At 53.0% G+C, this 19,033-nt stretch overlaps 1 protein-coding gene across 1 annotated transcript in view; it reads right to left on the reverse strand.

Moving 5' to 3' along the window:
* Positions 1 to 8,715: 8,715 nt before the first annotated feature.
* PTPRU (protein tyrosine phosphatase receptor type U) overlaps positions 8,716 to 19,033 on the reverse strand; it is a 273,624-nt gene continuing 263,306 nt past the window's right edge. The window contains exons 28-30 of the mRNA XM_054011788.1: positions 18,528 to 18,685; positions 15,954 to 16,089; positions 8,716 to 9,390 (exon numbers count right to left, since the gene is read on the reverse strand). Coding sequence (XP_053867763.1) covers positions 9,328 to 9,390; positions 15,954 to 16,089; positions 18,528 to 18,685 — 357 coding nt within the window. The 3' untranslated portion in view covers positions 8,716 to 9,327. The remainder of the gene's footprint in view (positions 9,391 to 15,953; positions 16,090 to 18,527; positions 18,686 to 19,033) is intronic.

The raw sequence follows: 19,033 nt of genomic DNA on the forward strand, positions 1-19,033 counted from the left end.
TCAGTGATGGCCAGTTCTCGCCCACTCTGGGTAACAGGGCTTGGGACGGGCGAGCGCCAAGTTTCTATTGTAGGTACTTCCATGACCCGCCCCAAGCCCCACAGTATCTGCGCACCTCGCAGTCTTTGATGTATTTATCCTCACACAACCCCTGCTAGGGGGGCTAGTGCGGTTAGCCCCATTGTAGACACAGAAGGGTTCAATTTCAATGGGCATTAGGTCACTAAATACCTTTGAGAATCTGAACCTAAGTGATTTCTCCAAGGTCACGCGGGGCAAGCACTTGAACTCAGGTCGCCCTCATCTCAAGCTAGCCTGGCTGTTTCTTAAATTACCCCACGTTCTAATATTCTCCAGCGTTATCTCCTAGCATCTGGGGAAACTCCTAAAAGATATTAGCAGGATAAGAAGGTTGAACTCATAGATCCGCCTAAGGAAAACAGCTGCTCTGTACTAGCCAGGATAAAACTGGTGACGAGAGGGGTGTGGCCCAAGCCCCGCCCTCACGTGCCTCACGCTTCTTGGCCTTCATAGCCATGATCCCTCGTCTGGCAGTTGGTGCCTACATCACTTTATGGCTCTAGGCTCAGAGCCGCAGCCATTTAGGCGCCTAACTCCCATTGGTTTTGCTGGACGTTAGGAGCCTAAATACCTTTGAGACTCTAGACCCTACCCCTTAGTTTCCAACTTTTCTGCCCTTCATCTCCAAAAAGGCGGCATTAATCTTTGCAACACAAATGACACTGCCAGAAATGCCCTGGGCCGGACCCCCCCCCACATCCCCGCTCCCCTTCGGTGCGTAAATCAGCATTGCTACTGAAACCAATCAGCCAGCTCCCCAGCTGGTGTAAATTGGCATTGTTCCACTGGACTTCCCGTCCTTTGCAGTTCTGGCCCTCTGGCTCTTATCACAAACCGTCCCTTTGCCATGCCCAGGACGAACACAAGCCTGGTGAAGTGACTGAGTGAACCGCAGCTCTAAGCGTGCCATTAGCAGCTAGTGCAGCTGCTGCTCCGGCTGCAGCAATAAATTATTATTAAGACCAAGCATGAAAAACTTCAGCCTGAGACGCAAATGTTTCATGAGTTTATGAGCCTTGTAGCCTTGCATTATTGCCGGGTGAAAGTTGCCACAGTGCCACCCTAGCAGCCTTATCCTGCTTTATGGTGCCAGCTCTACCACCAAGGTCTTCAGAGAATGCCCTGCTTGCCCCACGCCTACATTATCATCATCATCAAATGCATTGCAGGCAGAGCGCCAGTCATGGATCAGAACCCCTCCATTGGGATAGTGCTGTACAACTGAATCTGGATCGGGGCGCCCTAGAGCCATAGCTTGCCCAGCAAGAAGAGGACAAGAAAGCCTTGGAAACAATCATGTGAAAGCGTCACGAACAGGAGCCAGTGAAAGAAACTCAGAGGCCGTCACAAGATTGGAACATTTATTTATGCAACTGATTTTTCTGAAAAGAAAGCCAAAGAAAAACAGAAAGTTAAGAACAGCCAGGTGTGCGTGGTACAAGCCACATTAGCAATGCCACTCTCTGGGCATCCCTCTTACCCGTCCCCACCAACGCACCAGTCCCTTCCTCGTTGTCCACTAAGCAGAGACCTGCAATCATCCCATTGCCTCTGTCGATTGAACATGACCATCAGCATCAGTCTCTTTTGCCGTTTCCCTCATTCTTAAGCAGCCATCCCGAGATTACCGTGGACAAAAACAATTCAATTTTGGTATTTCTTGCTTTGAATTTTTTATTTCATTGAGTTTTTAAAAAAATTTTATTAAAAAGAAAAAAAGCACCACTGTATTTGTAATACCGATAAACATTATCCATATTAAGAACAGTGTGTATATATATATATATATATTTATAGATCTATATGGCTATGTACAGGATGTCCTTGCCTCATGTTGTACTAACGTCTCTTTAGGAGTTGAAGATTGGTTAGTTGTTATAGCACTTCGATTTTTTAAAGCTTGCCCTTCTCAAGAGCGGCACTAAAAATTCAGAGACGGCCATCAAAGAGAATATCAAAAACTTGCTTGTAAAACGTATATACAACTCAGCCGGCCTCTGGTTTCACCTCCAGACTGAATGGGGGGAGGGGGCTTGGAATTTTTATTTATTTTTTTTTTTGCATGCCTTTCTGGTAGCATTTCACCTGCGAGCATCAGAACAAATGAGTGGGAGAGCGGGGGAATCACGCTGTAGAATATTTTCCGCCCTCTGGTCAGAATAAATTGTAGGTGATGCACAAACAGCCCACAATGGAGGCACCAAGTGGGAGCTTTGGGGAGAAGCAACTCACTCAAAAACCAGAAAAAGTTTCCTAGTTCTGCAAGACAAAACGTGACATTTTTTTGTTCATGGCAAATCCTGATATTGACTTGTTTATTTCCAGAAACGAAAGCCAACCCATTTTTAATCCCAGCTTCCCCTTGGACTTGGAGAGCCAGGGTTCCATTGGTGGTGGCAATCACAAGGACCAAGCCTTAGCTATCAAAGCGCCCATCATCTGATTTACATCATGTATTGCACTATTTCTCTTGGCGTTGGCCAGGAAGGAAGAACCAATGCAAGAACACTGCGCTGCTATGACCCACCCACGCACATCCTTCTCCAGGCAGCACCTCCAGCAGGCTTTCCAAAGAGACGACATTAAACTTGTGAACAGGACTGAGGGCGATCCAGACAACGTTTTATTTCAATTCAGGCTTTTAATGCAGGTACTGGGGTTACTCCAAACTGGGAGGCATCACTGGAGCGTCTGCTGCTCTGTAAATGCTCAGCCATTGCGTCAAGGTGGGAAGGCAGTGCAGAGAGATGGTTATGAAAGATTGTGAGTTGGAGACGCTCCCTCATAAGGGGCTATGTTGTGAGTGTGCCCTGGAGGTGGCGGGGGCGGGGGGTGATGTTGGGAACACTGCATGGCTGCGTGCAGCAGTTCACCACAGTAGCTCTCCAGTTTGCTTTAGTAAAGTTTTATTCCTTTCTCGTTCCTTAGTTAAGGAACCCCCAAGATCGTTACCAGCGGGCAGGGAAGAAGGAGGCAATTGTGTAGCCCTTGGAGTGAGTGATCACTAGGACTGTGTGAAATAGTCACAAAAAGCCAGGGATTTGGGGTGATAGCCTGGCCTCGACAGCAAATCTTCCACACCCGACGTTTTTGCATTTTCTTTCGAGTTTCCTAACTCAAGGCCACCGGACAGATTCTGAACTGGGTTATCCCAGTGCCGAATCCAGGACTAGCACCATAAACCTCCAGATTTACAACCTGCAGTGCTGAGAACTGACTCCTAGCGTAGCACGGCCTGCCCAGAGACCACAGCAGGGTCTCAAGAAGGAAACACCAAGGTGGTGAGCAGGGGAGCACAGGCTGCTCCAGTCATTGGTTCTGCAGGAATCGATTCAGATTCAGTATCAAGAATAAAGCCGTGCAGGTGGACTGAGTGGGTTGAGCACTGGGATGCTGCTTCCACCTAAGTATCAGACATACGGATGTTTGAGAATGCTATGGCTGCAGCAAAGCAAGACGACTCAAAATGAGAGCCATGCAAAAGATGTGGTGTGTCACCGAACCCTGCCCTATGGAGGCAGAGTCAAGATTAGTCCAGACACTGGGTTAAACTCATCACTGATATAGTTTCTTTGGCCTACGTGGGCGTACACTACCCAGTACATTCTCCGAAGCATTTTCCCAGCGACACGACTCATCAGATGGCGTCTCCAACACCAGTCCCATTTGACCCCAATGGACATCAGCGTTACAAAACTTTCCCCTGGGATTCAGTCTAAATTCCCTTTGCCTTACGTCATCCCATTGCTCCTAGTTCTACCCCTTGGGCCCGTGCAAGCCGCTCTTCTCCCTCCCAGCTATTTACCCCCTGTCCATATTTGTAGACTGTTCTCCCATGGCCGCCCTTTACCCAAGCTAGGCAGATTTACTCCCTCACAGCTTTGCTCGCAGGCCAGTCGCCTCCAGCCACTAAATCATTCGTGTTGCTCTTTGCACACCTGCCACTATGCCAATGCCCTTCCAGCAATGACAAGATCCGTGCCCAGTCCGGCACCGCAAGACGTGAAGCCACCCACATTTGCAGTAAGCAGGCCCCTGGCAGGAGGGTTTGGCGCCATCCCACTGCTTCCAGAATATAAGTGCGATTCAGCCGTTGAACAGAGAAGCTCTTACGCACGGCAGAGCAGTCAGTGCCTTCTCCACACTGAGCCCGGCTCTAACGCTGCCCGACTGCAATGGGTTTGGATTGGGCCCTCTGTGGAGTGTGTGTGCCACCCGGAGGAAGCAAGAGGCCGCTCTCACCCCCACCCGTCCCATTGCTGAGGGGGATTTTTCTCCACCCCGCTGCTAGGTGTTGGGGATGGAGCACTGGAGCTGGCTGGGAAATGATTTCTTTCCGCTCACCAAAAATTCGGAGGAAAAAGAAAATGTTTTCATCTTGGGTAAAATATTTCTTCAGGTTGTCATCAAATAAACAAATGTGTTGTTTTTTTTTTAATGAAAATGGATATTTTCTGCACATTCTTCCATTTTTGTTGGAAAGCAAATTCTCCATTTAAAAGCAGCTTTGGCAGAAAATGTTCCTTCAGTCCGAGTGAATGACCTCCAGCGAGGCCCGACTGCCAGCCATCCAAGTGGTCCCTCCCCGGTCTTGGGCAGTCGGAAAAGCCAATGTCCTGAGACTGTTCCCAAAACAAGGCCTTGAGCACTGGGAGATGGATCAGGCTGCCAGACAAGTTCAACTGGAACAAACCCCTCTCAGGGATGGTCTAGATCCGTGAGGGTATTCCAGGGGATCAGCGGGCCCCACTGATCAACTCCCCCCGCCCCCCTCAACTCATCTCTCTCCCACCCAGCGCCTCCTGCATGTGGGGAAGAGCTGTTCCCCGGCGCGCAGGAGATGCTGGGAGGGAGGGAAAGGAGTGGGGATGGGGTGTGCTTGGGGGAGGGGGCGGAAAGAGGTGGGGAAGAGGAGGGGTAGGGGTGGAGCAGGGGCAGGAAGAGGGGGGGCGGGGTCTTGGGGGAAGGGGTAGAGTGAGGGCAGGGCCTGGGGCAGAGCGGGGGAGCTTGGGGGTCCATGAAAATTTTAAAATCAAAATGGGAGTCCTTGGGGTGCTGAAGTTTGAGAACCGCTGGTCTAGATAATACTTAGTCCTGCCCACAGGCGCCGACTCCGTGGGTGGAGCACCCACGGGGAAAAATTAGTGGGTGCTCTGCACCCACTGGCAGCCAAGCTCCCCTCCCTCTTCCATCTCTTCCCCCCCTTGAGTGTGCCGCGTCCCCGCTCCTCCGCCTACCTCCCAGCTGGGAGGTAGGGGGAGGAGCAGGAACGCTGCACACTCAGGGGAGGAGGCGGGGAAGAGGCGGGGCCAGGGCAGAGATTTGGGGAAGAGGTTGGAATAGGGGCAGGGAGGGGGCAGAGTTAGGGCGGGGACTTTGGGGAAGGGGTTGGAATGGGGGCGGGAAGAGGCGGGGGGCCGCATGGAAGGGGTGGAGTGGGGGCAGTGGCGGAGCAGAGCTGGGGTCGAGGACCCAGGGGACAGCGGGGAAGTCGGCGCCTATGGTCCTGCCTTGAGTGCAGGGGATTGGGCTAGAAGACCTCTCGAGGTCCCTTCCAGTCCTACACTTCTATGAAGAGTTACTGGGCTTACAGGGCCAGATATTTAGCTGGCGTACATCAGCATCGCTCCACTGACTGCAATGCAGCCATGCCAATTAATACAAACTGAGGAGTTGCCCTTCAGTTCTGATTCCTCTCTGAACAGATGAACTACCGAGCGGCTCCTGTAGGTTGAATTGGGTGATGGTTGAATTTAGCACGGCATTTCCCAGTCAAAGTCTAGGAGGCCCCACACATACCATGGCGCAGTCCAATATGGTAGGGTAAGTGGTCCCCTGTTCGTGGTGGTCACTGGGGCTCAGGGAAGCTACAAAGACACAGAAGTAGCTTAGCTAGAGGGAATCATTGACAGCCTGGGCGTAGCGATGGAAAGGAGCAGATAGTAGAAGGGTTGGCTGCACACAGCACCATAAAGCAGAGCAGTAATTCTGTCTTGGAGCGGAAGAGCAGAGCCTGGTCTTCGAGTCAAACTGGCAACCCCCCAGCTCTCTGAGTCTAGGGTGGCAGATAGCACACGTGCCTCCATCCGGCTGCTGCTCGTTCGAGCCGTTTGTGGCACAAGGCTGGAACCGAGCTGCTCAGTGGAGCACTGAGCCCTCACAGATCTGGGACGGCAAAGTGGCTTTTTAACAGCTCACCTGTGAACACTGAAAACAAGCGACAGTTAAACCATCGGGTTCATAGAATCATAGAATCTCAGGGTTGGAAGGGACCTCAGGAGGTCATCTAGTCCCATCCCCTGCTCACAGCAGGACCAATCCCCAACTAAATCATCCCAGCCAGGGCTTTGTCAAGCCTGACCTTAAAAACCTCTAAGGAAGGAGATTCCACCACCTCCCTAGGTAACCCATTCCAGTGCTTCACCACCCTCCTAGTGAAAAAGCTTTTACTAATATCCAACCTAGACCTCCCCCACTGCAACTTGAGACCATTACTTCTTGTTCTGTCACCTGGTACCACTGAGAACAGTCTAGTTCCATCTTCTTTGGAACCCCCTTTCAGGTAGTTGAAAGCAGCTATCAAATCCCCCCTCACTCTTCTCTTCTGCAGACTAAATAATCCCAGTTCCCTCAGCCTCTTCTCATAAATCATGTGCTCCGGCCCCCTAATCATTTGTGTTGCCCTCCGCTGGACTCTTTCCAATTTTTCCACATCCTTCTTGTAGCGTGGGGCCGAAAACTGGACACAGTACTCCAGATGAGGCCTCACCAATGCCGAATAGAGGGGAATTCCAGGGGAATTCCAGGCCAAGCCCAAGTCAGACTGGCTGTCAGGGGCCCACAACCCGCTCCAAGTTAATACCTGCTGAGGGTAACAGAGAAACACAAAAGGATTCCGGGGCTGAGCTACGGAGGAGAAACCTTGCTGTACATCACCCCAAGAGCTGAAGACTGCCTGGGCTGCGTCCTGCTGGAATGAACCTTTCTTCCAGCCCTGACAGCAGGATGAAGTAAAGTGACCGCTGACACCAACCCCCGTCAATAGGTGGGATCAACCCAACCAGAAACCCTAAAGTTTGGCCACATCAATAATGTATCATGGCAGGAGGGTGGGGCCGTAGGAGAGCGGGAGGAGATTGGGTGCACTGCCGCGTGGGTGGGGGGGTTCTGATCCAGGAAACAGCACAGTGAAGTCGCACCTGCGCAGTGTGGCTGTGTGTGTTGGAAGATGGTGCTCATCCAGGGAATTGTGAGTCGGGGGCTGGGGAGCGCAGGGCGGGCGGAGCAGGGCAAGCCCCTGACCCTGTTCCTTGGCGGGTGCTCTGGGCTGGAGCAAGCCCCCAACCCCGCTCCCCGGTGGGAGCTCGAGGGGCGGATAAAAACGTCTGACGGGCCGGAAGCAGCCCACGGGCCGTAGTTTGCCCACCCCTGGGACACATTCTGCTCCCATTTCAGAGACGAGAAACCTGCCCTGATAACAGAGGACTTGCTACAAATATCACTTAGGGCTGGTCTACACTGGGGGGGAGGGGTATCGATCCAAGATACGCAACTTCAGTTACACGAATAGCATAGCTGAAGTTGAAGTATCTTGGATCGAATTACCTGGGGTTCACACAGCGCGGGATCGACGGCCGCGGCTCCCCCGTCGACTGCGCTACCGCCGCTCGCTCTGGTGGAGTTACGGAGTCGACGGGGAGCGCGTTCGGGGATCGATATATCGCATCTTAATGAGACGCGATATATCGATCCCGGATAAATCGATTGCTACCCGCCGATACGGCGGGTAGTGAAGACGTACCCTTAGTTGGATCTAGATTTACCAGCGTGTAACCGCCTGCAGCCTCTGGGCTGCCATTGCAATGGAATTCCTCTGCATTTACCATAGTAGATTTTGTCCCACTGGCTTCAAAAGGAAACACTCTGATTTACACCAGCTGTAATTGAGAGCAGGATCTGGCCACTCTGTGGGGTTCCTCTGGATTTACCTGGCTCCAACCTGAGGGTTGTATTTGACCCTCCTGACTAAAACATTTTGGCCTTACTTCTGAGGCCCACACTGCTTCCAGCTGTGGCTACCCAGCCCAGACCTATTCCCACGTGCCATCTGGTGCTGGCAACACTGACTCCGCCCACTTAGAAGGTCCCTTCCTGCTTAGTTGCTGACTGCTGGTGTCCTTTGAGCGCAGCAGCAGCCAGTGGCAAGGCGACTGGTTCCAGGAGGCTGTGAAACAACACTCACGGAAGGCCAAGATGACCAGGTGATTGTGCTCGTCTCAACTTTTGGGCACCCAGTTTGAGACACCTTGAAAGGACCTTCCAGGAAGGGCTGAAAACTCACCCTCTGAAAATCAGAGGTCTTTAACATACCTCGTTGTGGGCACCCAAAAGATTGAGGCACCCAAAATCACTTAGCCACTTCAGAAAACCTCGGCAGGATCGCTTAGGCTGGGTGTGAGCACTGGACAGGAGCAGCCGTTATGCCCCTGCCCAATGTTACACAACCTGGATTCCCCCATTCCCACATCTGCCAAGGGGCTATATGCTCTGGGGACACACACAAATAAAATAGGACTCTCTCTCGGGAAGCTGGCATCCATTAGCGAACATCAAACTCATGATTAAAACTGAGACTGAAAACGACACAACTCGTTTTAGTGTCTTCACTCCAACATGGCTTGTGTCTCCACAGAGGCCAAAACCTGCAGAGGACCTTCTGGGCTCCTCTGAAAAGCTGCTTAGACTTAAAATACAATTCAAAAAACCCAACTACTGTTGTTTCCATAAATCCTTTGTAACCATCACTGAGAAACAGGCTGGAATTCCTCTCTTTTTTCCCTTCCTACTTTGCTTCTGCTTTAGCCATGGTCTGCTCCGTGCGCTGGATGTGTCCAAAGGTGTCCACGGGTGAAGTCCTCTTACTCGCCCTTGTATGTTTCACAGTCCTGGCTGTCACAGAGGCATCACCATGTAATGGAACGAGTGCTGGCAACCAACCCGTTTGAGCTCTGTCCCATGAGGGTGGAAAGAGGGTTTGGGAGATGGAGAGCAGGAGGATGACGCTCTATCATGGCCGACATTTCCCCACGTCCTGCCTTTTGTTTTTCATTATTGTATTTTTTTTATTCCGTCCATTATTATTCCCCTCCCCCCCTCGCCAGTCGCACTAGCTCAAAGTCCGAGTGTAAAATGCATGTTTGGCGTGAACCCTAAACAAACATTTGCTTTCCATCTTCCGGCATGATGCTATCTTGTCTCCAGTGATTCCAGGTATTCCAGTGCTATGTCGTAGCAGAAATGATACTGTTCCTTTAAGAAGAAGAAGAAAAGAAATGCGTGAAGAGCTGCCCAGCGTAAGCCCGTTGTATTGCACAAGAGGTTTTATTGGTCCTAGAAGCCTCTGAATATAGCAGAGCAGGACCCAGACTTTGCAGTTTCACAATTTTGAAATTTCTGTGGCTCCAAAATAGAAGGAAAACAAGAAATTTCTAAATTTCCTGCAAAATGAAATTCTGGAGAAAAAAAATGCTTCAGGTCTATCAAAACCTTTTGTTCCAATGTTGACTTTTCCCCATGAATTAATTCTATTATAGTACTTAACAAATTAAATGAAAAGTCAGTTCAAAATGGAAAATCAAAAGGTTCTAGTTTGAATAGGTTCGAATGCGATAATTCAACTTCAGAGAAATGCTTTTTGCCATTTTTCTTCCCAAAAGAATTTTCATCATTGGTGACACGTTTCCACAAAACGTTTCACGTTTGACAAAATTGGTATTTTCCAGTGGAAAAACCATTCCTTCCGAGCCTTTCCAACCAGCTCTGCGTCTGCTGCGCGCTCTTGAGCGCCATCTGCTGGCACTGTCAGCTATGAACTACCTACCTACATAGATCCAGACAGTGCTTTTGGGGAACACTCTCGTAACATTACCAGAGGTGCTAGGATGAGGGGTGCTTCCGCACCCTCTCGCTTGATGGGGTTTCCATCATATACAAGGTTCAATGGCTCTCAGCCACCCCCACTCTACAAACTGTTCCAGCCCCCCTGAACATTACCCATTCATTCAAAAAAAAAGAATGCACTTGACACTGGTGAAAGGTGCCTGGGGACAGACCTGGGGACTAAGGTCCTGGATTATCCAGCCTTGGCAAAGGAAGCACAAGCATCCTACAAATCACCTGGCCAGTGCAGCTCGGCCCTGACTCAGAAGACCTATAATCTAGAAAAGAAAGGGGAGCGCAGTCTGTTCATTTCTCAGCCTCCCCACCAAGTCTGCCCACAAGGGAGCCAATTCGTGCCAATTGTGGGGGAGGGAGGAAAGGGCTTTGCCGCATGGAATTGGTTCCTCATTAGTGTCAATGGCAGTCCCCACCTGAGACAGGACGAGACACGAGGTCAGCCAGGCGCGGGGGATCTTTGCTGCATCCGTGCATTTTGGCTCCAAGCCCACCCTTGCATGTACGAAGTAGGGGACTGCACGTGCCAATAGATGCGTGCATATATAAGCCCCACTAAGGCAGCTGAAGGGCCCGATACTGGGAATACTGGCATCAGGGGAGTCTTACTGTTCCCATTCAAGGAAGTGAGCCCTAAACAAACGGCTCCCTGTAGCAAAGACTTACAGCCTTCCTCTCGGTGCAATGGCTTGGATGCCTCCACCAGGAGCACAGCTGGGTCATTGCCGTTCCCTTGGTACAGGGACAGTTAATTGGTACCTGCGCCAGTCTGGGTTGAGTGGGCGCAATGAAAGTACCCTTGCCTGCATATATTTTGTGGCTACGACTTACGTCCTGTGTGAAAATTCTCCTGGCTAGAATTGCTACCCTGTGCATTGATTTATCTATATTTAGAAGATATACAGGATCTTATTTTCCCATTAGAGGAAGGGCTAAAAATAACAACTTCCCCTCTTAATGGGAGGATTATTATGTATTTATTTAGATAGACCCTAAAGTGTACTAGTATCTTTCTGCCCTGGACAGCGTACACTCTAAGAGCATGGTCGTGCATGGATGCACCGAGTCAGGCATCAGCCCAGGGTGACAGAGCGGCTCTGGTGCCTTTAACGGAATGAGCCCTTTTTCCACTAGCAGAGCATGTGCCCATCTACTCCTCTGGTTCCCAACCCCATTTGGGACTCAATGCTCAATCCCCTGATCAAAGCAGGACCAATCCCCAACTAAATCATCCCAGCCAGGGCTTTGTCAAGCCGGGCCTTAAAAACCTCTGAGGATGGAGATTCCACCACCTCCCTAGGTAACGCATTCCAGTGCTTCACCACCCTCCTAGTGAAATAGTATTTCCTGATATCCAACCTAGACCTCCCGCACTGCAACTTGAGACCATTGCTCCTTGTTCTGTCATCTGCCACCACTGAGAACAGCCGAGCTCCGTCCTCTTTGGAGCCCCCTTTCAGATTGTTGAATGCTGCTATCAAATCCCCCCTCACTCGTCTCTTCTGCAGACTAAACAAGCCCAGTTCCCTCAGCTTCTCCTCATATGTCATGTGCCTCAGCCCCCTAATCATTTTTGTTGCCCTCCGAAGGACTCTCTCCAATTTGTCCACATCCTTTCTGTAGTGGGGGGCCCAAAACTGGACACAGTACATCACAAGCAGAGGATAGCTGTGACTTTGGGAGGGGGATGAGCTTTGGGACCCTCTCAGAGCAACAAGGATCCTGTTTGCATGCAATTCCCTTCGCAAACACAAAGACAGGAGGGGGCACAAAATCCCATGCACAGGAAATCTATGCAAGAGAGCTAAGTGTTTCTAAAGCACAATCCTCCAGCAAGCTCTGCGGGAAGCATCAGTGGGCCTTCAAAAAGAATCCAATTAGCCGCGCAGAGGGGTGGGTACCACTAGGCTGGCCCAGGTGTGTGTCGGGGGGGTCCCGGGGGAAGGAAATCAAAGAGAGGAGGCAGCCGCAGAGATTAAAACCACAGAATGCTTTTGGATTAAGGAAAGGGATTGTTTCCTTTTATAATAATGTAAAAATAACCCCCCACGGGCAGCCAGTGTGTCGGGTGGGGGAAGGCCCACGGGGAACCGCAGCTAGTCTGAAGTGGAGCAGATCCCCTGACTTCAGAGAGGCTACCCCAATTTGCCCCAGTGGGAGATCTGGCCCACAGTGGCTCCATTAGATTGAGTTTCCTAGAATACACATTTCAGGTTCATTTAAGCCTGGGAGAAGATTGTGTTCTGATCCGAAATGCTGCTTTTTTTGTAATACCTTTGGGCTTGACGACTTCATGCCTGTCACTGCGCCTTTTTATTACTTATTCTCCCCCCGCCCAACCCCGGTTTAATTCCTAATGCAAAGCACATCCCTCCCAAAGCCATTTCGGTTTTAGAGCGAGGGATTTTATAATCCAGGCAATGCGAACATGCTGGCCACCTTTCTTTGAAAAACGCAACAAACCACTCGGATTCCTCTCGCAAAGTGATAAAACCCCCGACTTGACCCCTGTGTAGCTCTGACCCCAACCAGATGTAGGTAGGGTTGCCAACTGTCTAACGGCACAAAACCGAACACCCCTGCCCCACCCTCTGCCCTGCCCCTTCCCCGAGGCCCTGCCCCCGCTCGCTCAATTCCCTCCTCCCTCCTTCGCTCGTTCTCCCCCACCCTCCTCACTTTCACCGGGCTGGGGCAGGGGGTTAGGGTGAGGGAAAGGGGTGAGGGCTCCAGCTGGGGGTGTGGGCTCGGGGTGGGGCTGGGGGGCTTGGGGTGCAGGAGAGGGCTCTGGGCTGGGGCAGGGGGTTGCGGTGAGGGGAGGGATGAGGACTCCAGCTGGGGGTGCAGGCTCTGGGGTGGGGCTGGGGATGAGGGTTTAGGATGCAGGAGGGGGCTCGGGGCTGGGGCCAAGGGGTTTGGAGTGTGGGAGGGGGTGCTGGCTCTGGGGTGAGGCCAGGGATGAGGGATCTGGGGTGCAGGAGGGGGCAGGGGTGTGTGTGGGGGGGTATGGGCTTGGGAGGGAGTTTGGTTGCGGGAGGGGGCTCCAGGCTGGGGGTGTGGGCTCTGGGGTGGGGCCAGTGATGAGGGATTTGGGGTGCAGGAGGGGGCAGGGGTGTGTGTGGGGGGGTGTGGGCTCGGGAGGGAGTTTGGATGCGGGAAGGGGTTCCGGGCTGGGGCAGAGGGTTGGGGAGGGCGCTGGCTCTGGGAGGGAGTTTGGGTGCAGGAGGGGGCTCCAGGCTAGGGGTGCGGGCTCTGGGGTGGGGCCAGTGATGACGGATTTGGGGTGCAGGATGGGGCTCTGGGCTGGGGCAGGAGGTTGGGGTGCGGGAGGGGGGTTCGGGGTCCCGGTGGCGCTTAGTTCCCAGGAAGCAGCCGCCAGGTCCCTGCAGCCCCTAGGCGCATGGGCAGCCAGGGAGGCTCCGCATGCTGCCCTCGCACCCGTAGGCATCACCCTCGCAGCTCCCATTGGTCATGGTTCCCTGCCAATGGGAGCTGCAGAGCTGGCACTTAGGGTGGGGGCAGCGTGTGGAGCCTCCCTGGCCGCCCATGCACCATGGGGCTGCAGGGACCTAGCGGCCGCTTCCGGGAACCATGCAAAGCTAGGTCAGGTAGGGAGCCTGCCTTAGCCCTGGGCCCTCACTACACGGGCTGTGGCCACACCTCTGGTTGCAGAGTAGATGCCCCTGAGCTGGCACTTGGCCATGATTTGCTTGTCTCTAGCCTTAACCCCGCTGCGCCGCCCGACGTTTAATGGCCTAAAATCTCCTGGTTTGGCTTCAGTAACCTCCGGGAGATAGAACCCGATTCCGGGAGACTCCCAGCGAAACCAGGAGGGTTGGCAACCCTACTGGGTGCACCGTAAACACACCCTCCATCCTACACACAGCTCTGCACTTACCTCCTCATCTGCAGCACCCGCTGCTATCTGGTCCCAGCTCTGCCAGTGCACCTCATTGCACCTCCATTCTTCCAGCCCCTCAAGTGCACACACCCAGAGCAATGCGAAGTGCTCCCCTCCTAACCTACAGCAGTCGGCCAGTCACGTCGAAAGCAGCAGTATCCTCCTTAGAGTAGCTTTAAACCCACCAAGCTGATCCCCTTCAGAGAATCCGGAGTTGTCCTCAACTTTGTTTACTGCTCTGCCTACCTTTGCATCATCCGCAAATTGTATCAGCAGTGATTTCACTTGATCACTCGCCACTCACTGAGATCAGTCAGTTAGCCAGTTCTTACTCCATTTCACATACGCTTTACTGACATTGGATAATGCTAATTTTCCAATCAGAATGTCATGTGGTACAAAGTCAAAGGCCATACAAGCGTCTAAGTACATTACCTCTACGCAGTGACCTTCGTCAACCAAACTCGTAATCACCTCAAAGAACGAAATCAAGACCTATTTTCCATAAAACCATATTGGCTGGTATTAATTATATTCCTTTCCTTTAATTCTTTATGAATTGAATCCCATATCAATTTTTCCGTTATTTTGGCCGGGATTGATGTCAGGCTAGTCAGCCTACAGCGATCTGGGTCATTCCACTTGCCCTTTTTGAATATTGGCACATTAGCACTCTTCCAGGTTTCTGGAGCTTCCCCGGTATTCCCAGACTTATTAAAAATTTACATCAGAGATCTCCTCAGCCAACTCTTTTAGGACTCTTGGATGCAAGCTAAAACGTTTATCCCTAGCCGACGTCATTCAACATCCTCCTTGATTACCAGTGGACTGGAAATCCTCCTCCTCCCCCAGACATCATTTTCACGTGCCACAAACACATCAACACGCTTCTTTCTGAATACAGAACAGAAATATTTACTGACCACGTCTGCCTTTTCTGCATCGCGATTAAGGGGTTTACCATCTCCATCTAGTAATGGGCCTAAACCATTGTTAGGATTTCTTTTGTTCCTACGCAGGAGTCGTTAAGTTGTGTTTAGCAGGTGGTGTGTGCATGATGGGTTCTGGTGCTCGGAGATAGAAAAGGCAGGGCCACCACAGGCGAATGCAACCCACTGGAGGCCCTGTTGTCCCTGGCAGGATGTGAGTGACTCTTCCCCATCCCTCGTATCCCACCCAGGAGATGGGTGGGCAGAGACCTGAGCCCCCCAGTGTCCTGTGGGGCTCTGTTACAGCAAGACACTGCAGGCGGGATCACGTGGGACCATGTCCTTGTTCAGCACCGTCATCCTGCGCACCATGGTGTGGGAGCAGGGCGGAGGGGTGCAGTCACCCCTGGCCCCGCTGCGAGGATCATGTCGCCACCCTGGGTGGGCGACGGGTCTGCTCTGGTAGGGCGTCTGTGCGACGCAGTGCAGTGCCGGACCCAGCCAACTCAACCCCAGGTGCCTCCCAGCCCATTCTCCAGTCTCCGTTCAGATCTGCACTCCCCGAGTTTGGGGTATGAATTCACCCCCAGGGAAACTCTGCTGAAACCACTAGCACTGGCCTGCTTTGGGGGCCAACCGATCTGGCTGCACATGGTGTCCATCTGACAGGCAAGTGCCATCAGAACAAGGAGACCGGCCTGAGACCAGAAACTGCTCCACAGGTCTGCTCTCCTTTGCTCCTCAGCCAGGACCCCTCCTAACCCCCAGGAACAGCTGGAATCATATCCAGTGAATTAACTACAAACCGCCCCCTTTGTTCTTCAGGGCCTGAGCCCAGCAATCACACTCCGAGGTCACTGCCTCATACTCTGGGACGCACCCAAGCCACATGCAGCAAGTGGCTGGGGCAGGGGAAGGAGGTGCCAGGCTGAGACGAATCCATCCACGCTGGCTTGGTGCTTGTCTCTCCCAGCTCCCCGGCCCAGGCTGGATTAACTGGACCGCAGTGTGCCTTGGCTGCCCAGCAGGACTTTCTGACACGTGGGAGGCAGGCAGAAGGGACGGGGCGGGGGCAGTTGTTCAGCACTTACCAAGGTCTCGACCATATTTGGCTTGTAGTTGCGGAGGGTCTTTGCAGCATAGAAAACATCCACCAAGTTGTGACACTTGATCATCTCCAGGATCATGGTAGAGGCACAGAAAGTGCCGCTCCGACCACCCCCATTCCTAGCGGGAGACACACACGGAGTCAGTCAGTGGAGAGCCAGCGCACGAGGAGACCCACAGAGCAGCTGCCCCAAAAGCCGCCTCAGCGAAACAGAGCAAACCAACTGCAATGGCTGGCCTCTTTCCCCTGAGGATCTGCTAGCGTTTGACAGGCTTTAGTGAATTCAGCTCTGTGATGCCGGGAGGTAGGAAGTGGAGCATGGAGAGGCAAATGCCAATGCTTTCAACGTGGGGGCCTTGATAAGTGGCTTGATATTCAGATTGCAATGAGAGCTGCCAGCACGCAATGCCTCTGAAAATCAGGCCAGTTCCAGTCAGGGTGACTAGTTGCAGGCACCCTTGTGCGCATCAGCACTTGCTGCAGCGGATAATACCTTCTCCTTTTCAGTGAGAAAAGACGAGCTACTGCCAGAGTGAGGAGTCGGAGAAGCAAGTCAAGGAGCAAACGGATTCCTTAGAGCCACCCGTCGCCAGGACGGGCCGGACACCCCGGAACTCCAGAGGATGCGATGGCTGTGCAAACGGTGCCACAAGCCCCTGTACCAGAGGGCTGGTGGGGAGCCGGGGCTGTAGCTAGTTTAATACAAGGTACCAAGTGTGGTCCTGGCAATTACAGAGGCGTGAACTTTTCTTCAGGGCTGTGGAACTTGTTTCCAACTCACCACAGTGTCTGAGCCCCTCATAATCTTTACTGTCTGAATCCTCAGGACGCGCCCTGTGAGGTAGGACAGTGCTGTTATACCCCAGGGGATGGGAAATGGAGGCACAGGGACTAAGTGACTTTCCCAAGTCTGGGCTATAGCAGGGAGTTGAACCCAGGCCAGCACCATAACCATGGACCATTCTGCCTCATCATCCTCCTGTTCTCCCTGCCAGGGGCCTGTTAAGGAAGTTAAGTAGCTCTGGGGAGCGAGGCGAAGTATCGTCCTGGATCAGAACCTGACTCAGAGATGGAAGACAAGGGCTAGGAATTTTCACTCTGGCAGGGGGTGAGCAATGGGGGACCCCTGGGGTCTGTGGTAGGAGCCTCTCATTGAGACGAGGGATCTCACTTTGCTGTCTCTGGCGTATCGGAAGGAATTTGAGGGTGGTTTCTGCTAGGAGCTGTTCACACCGTGCGTTTCCTGGCCGGGCCGGCTCCCCTAGAATTCATGTGGTGGTGGTCTGGGTTTTCCCTCTGCCAGGCTGGGCCTGACTGAACTTCTTACAAAGCAAAGCTGTGACCTGACACCGCCCCAATGCGATACAGACATTCTCCTAACTCCAAACTGACCAAACTGGTTCACATGTGGTGGGAAGCTCATTCCCAGGCTGGGGCCCCATACCCCAAGACTTATCAGAGGCGCTACAACGAGGAAGGCTGGGGTTTGGCAGATCATCGGGCCTGGACTCAGAGCACGGGGTTCAATTCCTGGCTATGCCACAATTCCTGTGTAACTGGGGCACGTTCCTTTCTCTCTCCATGGCTCCAGTCCCCCTTTATCTGTGAGGTCTATTTGGGGTAGCGGCTGCCCTCAGAACCCAGTGTATTGCTCACGTCCCATCGTTCTGCTTAGCGCCAAACGCCACTGGGTACATCCGGCCTCCACCTGCGAACGCATCAGCCTTGCCAGACACACCGGCCTCTGATTTATCAGCCTCCACACCCTCCTCCTCGCCTTGCTCCCTCTCCTACCTCCCGGTCTTCATCTCCTCAAAGCTCCGAGGGGGCGGGGAGCCGTATTTTACAAAGGACGCTCTCAAATTAGCCTTAGACTAATGAAGATGGACGAGGCTGTAATTAATTTTTGATGAAAAGCTCGCCTGCTGTCTCTGTCAATTTGAAAACTCATCATGCCCTGGTTCTGTGCGTGCGCATGCCCATATGCGTGCAAATGGATGGAGGACGGTTGAGCGCACTCGGAGTGCGAGCTCGGTAACCAGCCCTGCTGGAGAGCACGGCACCGCAATCACTCAGCCGCCGCCTCCATCCCCTTCTCCTCAAAAGCCCGGCAGGCTCCCGGGGCCCTGCTCAACCCCCCAGTGACGTCAGCAGCTTCCATTCTGGCTGCAGCGGGCCTGGGCCTCAGCTGGTGTCCAGGAGGGGTGGCTCCATTGAGCTCAACGGATTGACACCGATTTCCACCAGCCAGGCTAGCAAGGTCGGAGCTTTGGGCAGGTGTTTTTTAAATGCCTCAAAACGCGCCACAGGGATCAGAGGGAATCCAAGATGGCAGCTGCCAGGTCCCTGCACGGTGCTGTGCGTGCACTGAACTGCATCCACGGTGGCTTGTTTAGAATACAGACTTCACGCCCAGGAGGGCCCTTGGGCAGCACTAAGGGTGGGTGGGTGGGCTGATGGGGGTCGCTCCCCTCTAGTCCTTTGGGCACGTGGGCTGGCGGGAGCCGCTGGCCACCAGCCCTGGTGAGCAGGCTGTTGTTTTCCAGGGGCTACTCACAAGCAGTGCACGATTGTCCTCCCATCGCCGCTCTCCTGCTGCCACTTCTCCACTTGGGCCAGCAGGTGCAGGAACGACTTCTTGGAGTCTGGCGTATCCCTGTACGCTGACCACCTCAGGTACTGGAAATGCCGGACCATCAGGTGCCCTTCCTGCAACTAGAAGAGGCCCATCAGTGTGTGAGTACGGCCCCCTTCCTAGATGTCCTCCTTGCTAGTCAGTCATCTCCCCAGCACCTCTGCTAGTGCATCTCAACCCTGATTTGCACTGCCTGGCCATTGCAGTCACAACCCCCCAAACACACACGCAGCTCTGACAATGCGCCTCACCCTAACCTGTAGCCCCGCCGCTAGCCCCATCCTGGACTCCCCACATAATGCACCTCAGTCCTGCCCTGCAGCCACCCCTGCTGTTGCATTCTGGGTCCTAGCCAGGCTGGATGCAATAGATTACCCCGTAAGTACTCAGCTGAGAGCACCTACATTTATTCATTCTGCGTTCACTGC

The sequence above is a fragment of the Malaclemys terrapin genome, chromosome 22 (genome assembly GCF_027887155.1).
Source record: "Malaclemys terrapin pileata isolate rMalTer1 chromosome 22, rMalTer1.hap1, whole genome shotgun sequence".
NCBI lineage: Eukaryota > Metazoa > Chordata > Testudines > Emydidae > Malaclemys > Malaclemys terrapin.